The sequence below is a fragment of the Saccopteryx bilineata genome, chromosome 6 (genome assembly GCF_036850765.1).
Source record: "Saccopteryx bilineata isolate mSacBil1 chromosome 6, mSacBil1_pri_phased_curated, whole genome shotgun sequence".
In the NCBI taxonomy this organism is placed as follows: Eukaryota; Metazoa; Chordata; class Mammalia; order Chiroptera; family Emballonuridae; genus Saccopteryx; species Saccopteryx bilineata.
The window spans coordinates 201329145-201341926 of NC_089495.1; the positions used below are offsets into that span (position 1 = coordinate 201329145).

General features: G+C 47.4%; 1 protein-coding gene across 3 annotated transcripts in view; it reads left to right on the forward strand.

Annotated features, from left to right (window-relative positions):
• The window catches only part of NDRG3 (NDRG family member 3), a 65875-nt gene extending 55685 nt beyond the window's left edge, over window positions 1-10190 (forward strand). For 2 of the 3 annotated variants that reach the window (XM_066235744.1, XM_066235743.1), the window contains 5 exons: window positions 3344-3391; window positions 5584-5619; window positions 6050-6101; window positions 7506-7544; window positions 8636-10190. In XM_066235744.1, coding sequence (XP_066091841.1) covers window positions 3344-3391; window positions 5584-5619; window positions 6050-6101; window positions 7506-7544; window positions 8636-8817 — 357 coding nt within the window. In that variant the 3' untranslated portion in view covers window positions 8818-10190. The remainder of the gene's footprint in view (window positions 1-3343; window positions 3392-5583; window positions 5620-6049; window positions 6102-7505; window positions 7545-8635) is intronic. The other variant, XM_066235742.1, reaches the window with a different exon arrangement.
• The last annotated feature ends 2592 nt before the right edge of the window (window positions 10191-12782 follow it).

Below are 12782 nucleotides of genomic sequence, written 5' to 3' on the forward strand. Positions count from 1 at the left end.
CATGGTCAGGCCTGAAGGCAGCTGGAGCTGGGTGCTTCTCCCTCCCTCCCTCCCAAGCACATAGCACGCTGGTAAAAACAATATATGCTCATTGGAGAAAACATTAAAAAACTGGAAAATAGAAGAACTTGAGAAAAAATCATGATCTGATTACCTAAAGACAAACTTCATCCTCTTTTTTTTTTTTTTTTTTTTTTTTTTGTATTTTTCTGAAGTGAGAAAGGGGGGCGGCAGAGAGACAGATTCCTGCATGCCGCCGACCAGGATGCACCCAGCATGCCCACTAGGGGGCAATGCTCTGCTGGAACCAGAGCCATTCTAGCGCCTGAGGCGGAGACCATGGAGCTGTCCTCAGCGCCCGGACCAACTTTGCTCCCATGGAGCCTTGGCTGCGGGAGGAGGAGAGAGAGATAGAAAGGAGGGGGGAAGGGTGGAGAAGCAGATGGGCGCTTCTCCTGTGTGCCCTGACCAGAAATCTAACCCGGGACTTCCACATGCCAGGCCAACGCTCTACCACTGAGCCAACTGGCCAGGGCCATTCAGCATCAGTTTTTGAGCTTCCCTTCTTTGCTTGATGCTATGGAGAATACAAAAATGCGTAAGATGGGTCTCTGTATTTGGGGAGCTGGGAAGAGTGTAGACATGTCAAAAAATAACCATTATGCCTGATCAGGCAGTGGTACAATGGATAGAGCGTTGGACTGGGACATGGAGGACCCAGGTTCGAAACTCCAAGGTCGCCGGCTTGAGCCAAAAGGTCACTGGCTTGAGTTCCTGTCTGTCTGTCCCTGTCGCTCTCACTGACCCGGTCACTTTTTTTTGTTTTGTTTTCTAGAGACAATTGTGCTTAGCTAGCAGATACAGAGACTTCTTACAAAGTTAAAAGAGTTATAAAGTGGTGAACCAAGGAAAGCTTGATTTGTTATATTAAATCCAGACTTGGGAGTGTTTATTCTTCCAGAAAACATTTATTGCACATCTGCTGTGTTCTAAGCACTGTGCCTGGCAGTTTTTAAATTTGCCCTTTAGGGTTCATGCATATCGTATAGTAAACTGGTATGTTTGTTTATCACTGCCTGCACTGTTATTTGTATAGAGCAAAAGCTTTGATCTGGTGATCCTGGCTTTTTAAGTCATCCGCTGATTTTAAAAGTTTAGTGTGCCTGCCCATAAACAATCCCCAGAGCAAACGCCCAGCTGGATTACTGGTCCTTTCCTCAGTATTTCAGTAACTCCCTGTCTCGCTGCCTCTGCAGCGTGTCATACAGGCCACTGCTGGTGACTTTCTTTAAAAAGCTCCAATGCTGTCACCTCAGAGACCTCCCGTGGCTTGCTGCCTTCCACCATGGGCTCCAGTCGGCCTCCCCAGCCTCGCCCGCATGCATCCACACAGCGCTCCTGTAACAGCCCCCACCACCCGTGTTCTGCACGTCACGTGTCCTGGGTCTTTGTTTATGCTAGCCCCTGACTCTGGAAGCCTTCACCACCCACTCCTTCTTACTGTGTCTCTAGACAGTCTGCTTACCCTTCTGTACTCACTCAGCTGTAACATTTTCAAGTGATGTCATTCTGCCTTGTATTACGTTTTCACCCCGTTAGATTCCAAACTCTTAATATGCGGTCTTTGTAAGCCTGTGTTTGGCAAGCGTGTATAAAGGTGAGAAATCCAGCTGATCAAATTGTCTGGAAAACATTGCTGAACCTAGATTTTCTCCCCAAAACCTGTATTTTGAGGCCCCTGCCTTTATTGATACAGGAGTACAAGATACCAAACATGTAAATATACAGGGTTGTTTTTCTTTCTTTTTTGTAAATTGATTTTAGAGAGAGAGAAAGGGAGAGAGAGAGAGACAGGAACATTGATCTGTTCCTGTATGTGCCTTGATCAGGGATCAAAACAGCAACCTACGTGCTTTCGGACGACGCTCTAGCCAACTGAGCTATCTGGCCAGGGAAATACAGAAGGTTGTAATTCTTTATTTGATGACTGTTGTGAGAGAAAAACCATAGAGGGTTCAATGTTAGACGGGACAGCCAAAAAGACCTTGAGGTAGAAAAGAGGGTGTAAGGAATGACAAACCCACCACCTCCAGGGCATAGGAAAGGGCTAAGAAACGGGCAGGGTAGGTGCACAGGGCTAGGACAGGGCCAGTTGTGCTGGGAAGCCATCAAAACCCCAGCAGGTGACCACAGCCATGGGTCTAGTTCACTTTTTAAAGAAGTAGGTAACTTGCCCCTCATATTATGTAAGGCAGTAGGAGGAATTAGACTCAACATGTAGTTCTTTTTTTCTTTTTCTTTTTTTTTATTCATTATAGAAAGGAGAGAGAGAGAGAGAGAGAGAGAGAGAAGGGGGGGAGAAGCAGGAAGCATCAACTCCCATATGTGCCTTGACCAGGCAAGCCCAGGGTTTTGAACCGGCAATCTCAGCGTTTCCAGGTTGACGCTTTATCCACTACACCACCACAGGTCAGGCTCAACATGTAGTTCTTTAAAGACTCTACTTATAACTGATTCAGAAAATGAAATTAGCCCTGGCTGGATAACTCAGTTGGTTAGAGCATCAACCCAAGTTGCAGGTTTGATCCCTGGTCAGGGCACATACTGTATAAGAATCAACCAATGAGTGCATAAATGAATGGAATAACAAATCGATGTCTCTTCCCTACCCCACCTGCCAAGATAAATACATTAAAAAATTTTTTTTTGCCTGACCTGTGGTGGCGCAGTGGATAAAGCGTCGACCTGGAAATGCTGAGGTCGCCGGTTCGAAACCCTGGGCTTGCCTGGTCAAGGCACATATGGGAGTTGATGCTTCCAGCTCCTCCCCCCTTTCTCTCTCTCTGTCTCTCCTATCTCTCTCTCTCCCTCTCCTCTCTAAAAAATGAATAAATAAAAAAAAAATTTTTTTAGGGCCCTGGCCATGTGACTCAGTAGACAAAGCATCATCCCAGCACACCGGGATTGCAGGTTGAACCCCAGTCAGGGCACATAGGAGAAGCAGTCAATGAATGCACAACAAATGGAACGACTAAGTGGAACAATGAGTTGATGCTTCTCTCTCTCTCTCTCTCTCTCTCTCTCTCTCAATCAATGGAAGATTTTTGTTTAATTATAAAAAAGAAAAGGAAGTTGGCCAGGTTTTTAGATCTATTCAGAAATATCAGATATAAGGTGCACCGTATGAATATATCTCCCATTTTGTATTTTGGTAATTTCTTTGGCTAATTCAGTCACCTGCAGACTGAGCTGTTGATCCTGGAAGATCATTTTCGTGCCAAGCCATTTCTTACATTTCTAGCACTTCATAAGATTCTCTCTTTTTTTTTTTTTTTTTTTTTAGGTTGAATGCAATTCTCGCCTGAACCCTATAAATACAACGTTGCTAAAGGTAATGTGTGTTCTTTCCTTATTGCCAACCATTTGTGAATAGATTATACATGGTTCAGATTACTCTATTTCTGGGGTAGTTGCCCAGAAAGAAGGAAAGCTTTTTTCTACCTCTCTGAGATTCTCTCATTCTCTTTCTCTCTCTCTTTCCCATTGATTTGAGAGAGAGAGAGAGAAGCATCATCTCACTATTCCACATAGTTGTTCCACTTAGTTGTGAACCCACTGGCTGCTTCTCAGTCCTGACCAGGGCTTGAGGCACACCCGGGCAGTGCTTTATCCACTGGGCCACCTGGCCAGGGCCTCGTTCTCTCTCGTTTAAAAATTATTTTTTTTCCTGAATATATTCTCACTGTAGAAAATTGGGAAATAGAGAAAAAATAGGAAGATTAAAATATAGTTACCCATAATCCTACACCCAAAGGGAACCTCTGATGAAAATATTGATGTCTTACTCGTTTTTAGATCATTAAGAGGATAGGATAGTGGTAGTCCTGTATCTGTTTTACTCAGCTCTTTGACATGCACATTTTCCCATGTCATTATAAACTTGATCAGCATTATTTAGTTTTGTGAGGATTAAGACAACAGATGAAATTCTTTACATGCTAACTCCTATTGTTTTAGTAAGGAGGCTTCCAATGACCTTCCAACGAGAAGAGTGAACACATTTTTGTTCTCTAGGGCAAATAGAGAGCAACTCTTGCACTACATCTTTAGGGTTAGTATCCAGTTTCTCTCCCTTTCGACTGTACTCCAGGCAAGAATGCCCACCTTGCTCTTTTTGTAGAAGCTCTGGTAAAATGCTCAGGAACCCGACCTTCTGGTTTAAAGTTGGGTTACTGTAGATTTCACTGCTGATTTTGTGGTGCTCACTGAGGCTTTCTAAGCCTGAAACACCTGCTTGTCTCCCTTTCTCTCTGAAGTGAGCTTGAGAGGAAAGTGCTTCCAGAGCAGCTCGTAGTTCCTGGAACTATAGCATGAGGTTAATACTCTGACGTGACAAAACGAAGTCTTCTAGGGTCTGGGTGATTGAACTTGACTAAAAGACAGATTTTTCTTTTCTTTTTTTAAGTATGTGGTTTCAAATTAGTTTTTCACTGAAGGTTTGAAGTCATATTTGAAAAACAGAAAAGTGAATCTACAGTAGCTATAGACGTGGTTATTTCTGGGCAGAAATGGCCATCTACAACAGCACGAGGGAACCGACTCTAGCTATCTGATAGACATCAGGCCTGGAAATAGTCTCTCCCAGTACTTTCTCTCTGCCTATGGCAACTGCTCTATGGCACTAATCAGAGTTGGACTCCTAAACATCATGAAAATATAACCTACTCCTGTTAGGTCTGTTTTATCCTTAAATCAGGTTAAATGTTTGTTCTTGCTCTTATGCTTAGAATTTTCAGGGGTCTGTTTCTTGTTAACCTCAAATTTCTATCTTCTGTGGTCTCCCATCTGCTAAGTAATAGTCCCTCCCTCAAGCAGTTTTTGGGCTAGTGAACAGAAACCATGGGTTTACATCTCTTTTTTAAATGCCAGTCAGCCTGAATTGGATTCTGTCTGAGTACTGAATGCATAACATCTGGAAGGAAGAGGGTGGGCTTGTGGTCGGCCAGCATCCCCTAGAAATAGTGTTATCTGCAGCGCCCAGAAGCTTGTTGGAGATGCAAGCTCTTGAGGGGCCCCACACACACACACACACAGAATTTCTAGAGCAGGAACTCAAGAATCTTGAGTTTTGCCTGACCAAGCGGTGGTGCAGTGGATAGAGCATCAACCTGGGATGCTGAGGTCCCAGTTTCAAAATTCAAGGTCGCCAGCTTGAGCACAGGGTCATCAACATAATCCCAAGGTCGCTGGCTTGAGCAAGGGGTCACTGGCTCAGCTGTAGCCCACCAGTCAAGGCACATAGGAAAAACCAATCAGTGAACAACTAAGGAGCCGCAACGAACAATTGATGCTTCTAATCTCTCTCTCTTCCTGTCTCTATCTGTCCTTCTCTCTGACTCTCTCTCTGTCTCTGTCACACACAAGAAAAAGTGTACTGAGAAGATGTATACACACTTGGATGCAGTTAAACATTAAGTTAAGGAACCTAAAGTTCAATCCTCCCTGTTAGAAAGGACTTGTGGATATTCGGAGCATTTCCTTTAAGTCCAAGTCCCAGTTGACTCACATATTTTTCTCTTCTAGATGGCAGACTGTGGTGGACTGCCCCAAGTAGTTCAGGTAAGGAAATTTTTTTTTAAAGCACTTCTTTGACTCTGTCCCTCATTGCCTATACAAAAATTAATGCCTTCTTGCCTGACCAGGTGGTGGCGCAGTGGATAGAGCATCAGACTGGGATGCAGAGGACCCAGGTTCGAGACCCCGAGGTCGCCAGCTTGAGCGCAGGCTCATCTGGTTTGAGTAAAAGCTCACCAGCTTGGACCCAAGGTCACTGGCTTGAGCAAGGGGTTACTCGGTCTGCTGTAGCCCCATGGTCAAGGCACATATGAGAAAACAATCAATGAACAACTAAGGTGTCGCAATGAAAAACTAATAATTGATGCTTCTCTTCTCTCTCTGTTCCTGTCTGTCTGTCCCTATGTATCCCTCTCTCTGACTCTGTCTCTGTAAAAAAAAAAAAAAATTAATGCCTTCTTATTTTGTCCCCTAGCCTGGGAAGCTCACCGAAGCCTTCAAGTACTTTTTGCAAGGAATGGGCTACAGTGAGTAGTACACAGTTTTCTACCTAACAAAGATTTACTGATGATGGGGTCATTTTGACATGTTGTGGGAGTCCACAGTTCCCAGGGAATACCTGTGTGCTAGCCAGCCTGAAGTCAAGTAGAATCCAAAATGTTTCTGGAACATTCATCTGTGTGTGTACATATGTATGTATATGTATGTGATGAGCTAACACACTATTAATCACTTAGCAGCTATATGCCAAGCACTTTGTATTTATAACTTTTAGAGGTAAGATCTGTTGTTAGTACTCTTTTGTAAAAGAAGACGTTGAGGCTCAAAAGGCTAAAAGCACATTTCCCAGGGAATAACTCAGCCACAGAATCACGATTCAAACCCTGGTGGTCAGGTTTCCAGAGCGCTTGTTTTCAACCATTAAAGCTTGGGCTGGCCTAGCAGTGAGTCTGAAATTATGATTTGCGTTTGAACTCAGCTGGTTGGTTGATGACTCCTTGCCCAGAGAAACAAAATGGTGACCAGAGAAGACAAGAGTAGTGTCCTCCACCACAGGAGATGAGCTTACAAAGTGCTTGAGAGTTAGTCCAAGGATATGTCCATGCCGCGTGCCGCTGTTCTGTTCTCTTATATTGTGAGACCCCTGGGCTTTCTCATTTGTCACAGAATATCTATACTCGCTGTATTCATGGAGTTTTAACAAGAAAAACTCCTCCGTGCAGGTAGAGAGCTGTTTGCACAGAAGCGTGGTTTTCTCCTGTCTTTGGTATTGGTGTGGATAACAGCCACTGGGCACAGGCCAGGCTCCTGGGTTCAACCCTGTGCCCAGCAGGCGGACTGTGTATGTATTGTCTACAGTGGCTGTGTGGTCCCTGTCTGGTCTGTCACCAGCTGAGCCCACACCGTGTCCCTCTGGGTCACTGGGAGGCACGGAAGTCCCTTTCCTAGCCAGGTCTCTCATCCCTGTCCTAGGAGACAGCTGACCTTCCAGCTCATTTCTAATCCAAAGCAGGGGTAGCTGTTGGTAGTGGCAGGGAAAATGGTTACTTTTTTTTTTTTTTTAATTCATTTTAGAGAGGAGAGGGAGAGAGAGAGAAGGGGGGGGAGGAGCTGGAAGCATCAACTCCCATATGTGCCTTGATCAGGCAAGCCCAGGGTTTCGAACCGGCGACCTCAGCATTTCCAGGTCGACGCTTTATCCACTGCGCCACCACAGGTCAGGCCGAAAACGGTTACTTTTGACTCATTGAGAGAAGTCACATCTCAGATGCTATTGAAGCATCAGTCAGCCTTACCTCCTCTCGGCAACCCTAAAATAAAACTTCATCCCTGGCTTAGGATATTCTGTCAGTATCTGCTGGACAGCTGAGGTTGCCACTTGGCACTCTTAGGTCACTAACGTGCCTTTTCCTGTGTCCATCTGCTTCCAGTCCCGTATGTGCAGCTCAGTCACCTGAGCACCGAGTCAGGTACCTTCCCCTGTGCTGGCTCTGCCCTGCCCTGCCTCCAGCCACGCTCTCTGGCTGCACTGGCTGCCTGCAGCATGTCCGCGGTGTTCTGTGCAGTGAGAGCCCGATAGAACGGGCTCATCGTGCCCCAGAAGGGTTAGCCTGTAGGTCCGGCCCAGGCCCCAGGAAGGAAGGGAGGGGCGGGTTATTCTATCCAGGCTCCCTCTCGTCATCCCACATTGAGATACTGAGACTTTATAGGCAGGACCCCTCTTCTGCCATTACCTCTGGATCCTTGCCTTAACCCCCAAGCACAGGAATCAAAGGGCGCCCTTGATTCTAAATAAGATCATCAGAGTCTGCCCAGAAAATTCTGCAGGTGATGGCATCTTTTGACCTCGGCATTAAAATAACTGCTGGGGAATGGCTTCTGCTTCAGAAAGATAGGCAAGGAAGTTATGCCAGGTAAGGCCCTGTTCTGGCCAAGTTGGAGGACCTTAGGATCAGAGCAGTGGCAGAGCAGGGTCTGAGTTGAACACCCACCCCAGGACCCTTCCCTCTCAGGCAGCCTGTACCTCACGCCTGTGCTGAGTCCAGCTCCTGCCTCCCTACCCCTACCCCCGCCCCTTCCTACGTGTCTGCTCCCAGGCAGCAGGGGTAGCCTGTGCACATGGGTGGCAGTCTTGTTGTATCGGGCTTGCACTGTGTTTGTGAAACACCTTCATACTTGTGTGGTTTGTCTTTCTTTTGGTTTAGTCTTGCATGCACTGCAGGTTTTGGTACCTATATGGGTTCCCAAAGCCTCCTTCCTAATTACTCACGATTAGTGGCAGAGGCATAGCTAGGAGGCTCTACTCTGAACTCAGGTTTCCCCTTGTTCTGCGGTGGACTAGAATCTGCTGAGATTCCAACCAGATCTAGAGGGTTCGAGCCACCTTGCCGATAGCCACTCACCTAGAGCAAATAATGCAAAATGAAGATGGCTGTATCTTGTCCTGGGTTTTACCTTAAATGGATTGGGAAAGCTAAATATATAGCCTCTGGTGAAACTTCTGGAGGAACAGAGTTTAACCAGGGCTCCACCTTCCAGTCCTCTTGGTTCTTTCTTACAGTACCATCTGCCAGCATGACCCGGCTCGCCCGATCACGAACGCACTCAACCTCGAGTAGTATCGGCTCTGGAGAAAGTGCCTTCAGCCGATCTGTCACCAGCACTCAGTCAGATGGAACTCAAGAATCCTCTGAGTCCCCTGAGATTCTGGACAGACACCACACCATGGAGTTGTCCTGCTAAGCAGATGCTCCTCCGCCGGACCGGACAAGTCCGTCCTCCTTCGAACGACCACTCCATAGTATGACGTTTCATCCAGCAAACGGGCATCTATCTTTAGATCCTGCATGACCACTGACTCTTTCTCTGTGGTATCCTGAGTTTATCGTTCTCTGCCTGCCCGCCCCCCTTTTTGTATGTACCAGGAACCATGTCCATGCTGTTACTGTAACATTCCAACATCTTTAGCTGATCAAATCTCCTTCCTTTCTCTTGCCAGCTTTTCCCAACTACGTATCTGATAAGATTCTTTGATCCTGACGTATGTGTGTGAGCACGCGTGTCTGTATTTGTGTGTGCATAGTTCTGTGATTTTAGACATGCTTTCTTGTAGAGCTTCTGCAAAGAACAAAACAAAAAGGGTATTTTTTTCTTTTGCATTTCCAGTGGTGTTTTGGGGAGAAATAGGCAGAACAGATTTCTAAGTTGGGTAGGTTCTAATTGGTTCCTAGTTGGTCAACAAGATTTGCAAAGTGACTGCTGGAGAGAACAGCTCTGAGGACCATGGAGGATCACAGTTACCGTTTGGACTGTGGATTGATTGTGACCAACGGAAGGGATCCTATTCCATAGAGAACCAGCGTGGCCAGCCACCTCCTCCCATCTGAGGGAGCTCAGACACTATTCTATAAATAAAAGGGAGGTATATGTACTGTGAGAAACCCATGAATGGTAAGGTTCTGATGCAACATGGAGTTGTTCCCAGGGAGCAGGTATGGCTTAATTGTTGGGCTCTCTCAGCACAGAAAGGTAGGAAACAAAATGCCAGGCATTTACTTCACTGGAGCAGAGCTGTCTGATGCCACTACCAGACGTCCTCAAGAAAAGCCTCCCACGTCTGTGGCGGACAGTGTCTGTCCCTTCACCATCTGCAAGGGGGGAGGCGCGGCTGAAAACTCTAGTCTAGGTCCTGCGGAATGGCGGCGGGGAGGGGAGCGGACATTAACAGGATATCACATTTAGTAAGTACAGTCTGGGTCTCAGCAGACTTCATGGAAGCTAAGTGAAACAGATACAACTCACTTCTCGGTAAGATTCTTAATGCTGTGAACTCTCTTTTGTAGGGGGGATGGGGTCCGTCTGTAGGGGCAGTGGTCCAGGTAAAACTGTTGTATTCAGTCTACTATTCTGTGAGTATAGCTGGGCAGAGCATGAAACCAGCTGCCACACAGCCGGCCAGCTCTTGAGGACACTGCACAGGGTGACACAGTTCCAGATCTTAGGAAGGGGCTTTTCAGTCATAGTGTTTGCTTTCCGCCAAGATAGGGAATGCGTCACTCTGCCAGACTACACCTTTTTACAGATTATTAAATAAAGCTGTATATGTCTCATTGTTACCCATGTGCTGGTCTTATTTCCCTCAAGCCACTCACGGGAGCTCAGGGAGTGCCTGAGTTACTGCATGTGGGCCCCGCGCTGGGCATTTTCACAGCCTCATCGTTACCCCACCCAGTGAAGATAGGAAATCTCGGGGTAAATAATTTGCCTAAAGTCATACCAGAAGCCCAGCTGGGATTGAACGAGCCCAAAGTCCACCTCAAACATCCTCTATTCGCTCAAACCAAAAGTCACCAGAAGTCCGACCGTGCAGTTCGTGATGGAGGAGGGAAGCTGAGGTCTCAGAATGGCGCCCAGTGTCTCGGCTCCGCCGTCTGTGCGGGGTTGCCAGCCCCGCCCCTCAGGAATAGTCCGCAACCACTCGTCGGATCTCAGACCAGGCCGTATTTCTGCGGAAGGGTCTGTGTTTGTACCCACCAAGAATAATAGCAGGAGCCCGCCATCCCAGGTCAGTTTTAAACGACCCAGAAGCTGCTGTTGCCACAGCACACCATGGTTGCTGTGTCTGTGGGAGGAGCTTGTGGGATCACACAGACTCGGCTCGATCTGGGAGAGGAGATGAAACAGATACGTGTGGACAGATCCAGGTCAGCAAGCTGAGCTCCTGTCATTGCTGCCCCACACAGTTCGGGAGCCGGAGGTGGTCTGATGGCGACAGCGCCTCTTAAAACCCGCATGGCTGCAGCCTTTTCAGCCACACTGGGCACGGATGGCTGCCCGCTCTCCCGCCCTGTCCTTGTGCCTGGACTCGGGCCCCACAGACTGCACCTGGCCTGCCCTGGCTGCACTCGTTTCTCCTCTCGCTTTCATTTCCTTTCTTCCTGTTCAGTCCAAAAAAATCTTGGGTGCCTGCCTGCTTTGTGCGAGGAAAGGAGAGTGCCAGGCACACGACACATGATGGTCATGCGAAACTCTCCCATGTAAATCATCGCACCCAGTTCCCAGGGCCGCTCCACACAGTGAGCCGTGGTGCGCAGGCAAGGGACAGCTAAGAGCTAAGTGATTTGGCCAAGATCACCTAGCTAAAAAAAGTTCCTAGTTCTTCCACACTCAGAGCATTTTCGTATTTTATTCAACCTTGTGCTGAGCACCTTTCTATATGTTTGTTTCTATTGACCCAGTGACTCAGGTGCCTCCCTGAGAGGAAAGGGAGAGTATAATGTGAGATTGTTTGGGGGGGTTCTTGTGGGGGGGGCGTGGGGGCAGCAGACAGACTCCCATATGCACCCGACCGGGATCCACCCGGCATGCCCACCAGGGGGCAATGTTCTGTCCATCTGGGATTTTGCTCTGTTGGGTGGGAGCCATTCTAGCGCCTGCGGCAGAGGCCATAGAGCCATCCTCAACCCCCCTGGGCCAACTTTGCTCCAGTGGAGCCTTGGCTGCAGGAGGGGAAGAGAGGGACAGAGAAAAAGGAGAGGGTGAAGGATGGAGAAGCAGATGGGCACTTCTCTATGTGCCCTGGCAAGGAATCAAACCTGAGACTTCCACACGCTGGGCTGACACTCTACTGCTGAGCCAACTGGCCAGGGCCTAGGATTGTTTTGTTTTTGAGACCAGAGCTTCCTACCTCATTCATGAATCTCACCTTGAGGCTGGTCTGAAAAGTTGGTCAGATAACAAGACGGACGTCAGGGTGGCGTGCAGGAAGTAGCAGGAGGGTGAGCCTGTGCTCGGTTCCCTCCCTGCCACAGGCCACATCCGTCAGCAGCGGTCACCCCCTTCGGACATCCTGGTGAGAACTTTCTTAGGATGCATCTCCATTCTGGCTCCTTCAGCTTTCTATGCCAAGTGCTCCAGAGTTTATCTCAAACCAACCTTACCTAGCAGAAAGGGAGAACCTGAATTGGAGTTGGCTAATTCAGTGCAGTGGGTCATTCTATGTTTAAAAACAAAAAATTAGCCCTGGCCAGGTAGGTAGCTCAGTTGGTTAGTGTCAACCTAATAATGCCAAGGTTGCAGGTTCAACTCCCAGTCAGCACATACAAGAGCCAACCGATGAATGCATGGAAAAGTGGAAGAACAAATCGATCTTTCTCCCTCCCTCCCTTTTCCTCACCCTCCTCTCCTTTCCTCTCTCTCTAAAATCAATAAATAAAAATTTTTTAAAAAATTGTCTCTAGGGCCTGACCAGGCGGTGGCGCAGTGGATAGAGCGTCGGACTGGGATGCAGAGGACCCAGGTTCGAGACCCCGAGGTCGCCAGCTTGAGCGTGGGCTCATCTGGTTTGAGCAAAAGTCTACCAGCTTGAACCCAAGGTCGCTGGGTCCAACAAGGGGTTACTCGGTCTGCTGAAGGCCCGCGGTCAAGGCACATATGAGAAAGCAATCAATGAACAACTAAGGTGTTGCAAGCGCAATGAAAAACTAATGATTGATGCTTCTCATCTCTCTCCGTTCCTGTCTGTCTGTCCCTGTCTCTCCCTCGCTCTGACTCACTTTCTGTCTCTGTAATAAATATATAAATAAATAAATAAATAAATGATAGAGACTTAAAAAAAAATTGTCTCTAGGAATACTGAGCCCCTTAAGAAAAGGCAGCAAGTGGTTGTGGTTATTTAGATTTTAAGAAGCTGGGGAGTTTGTTAAGTT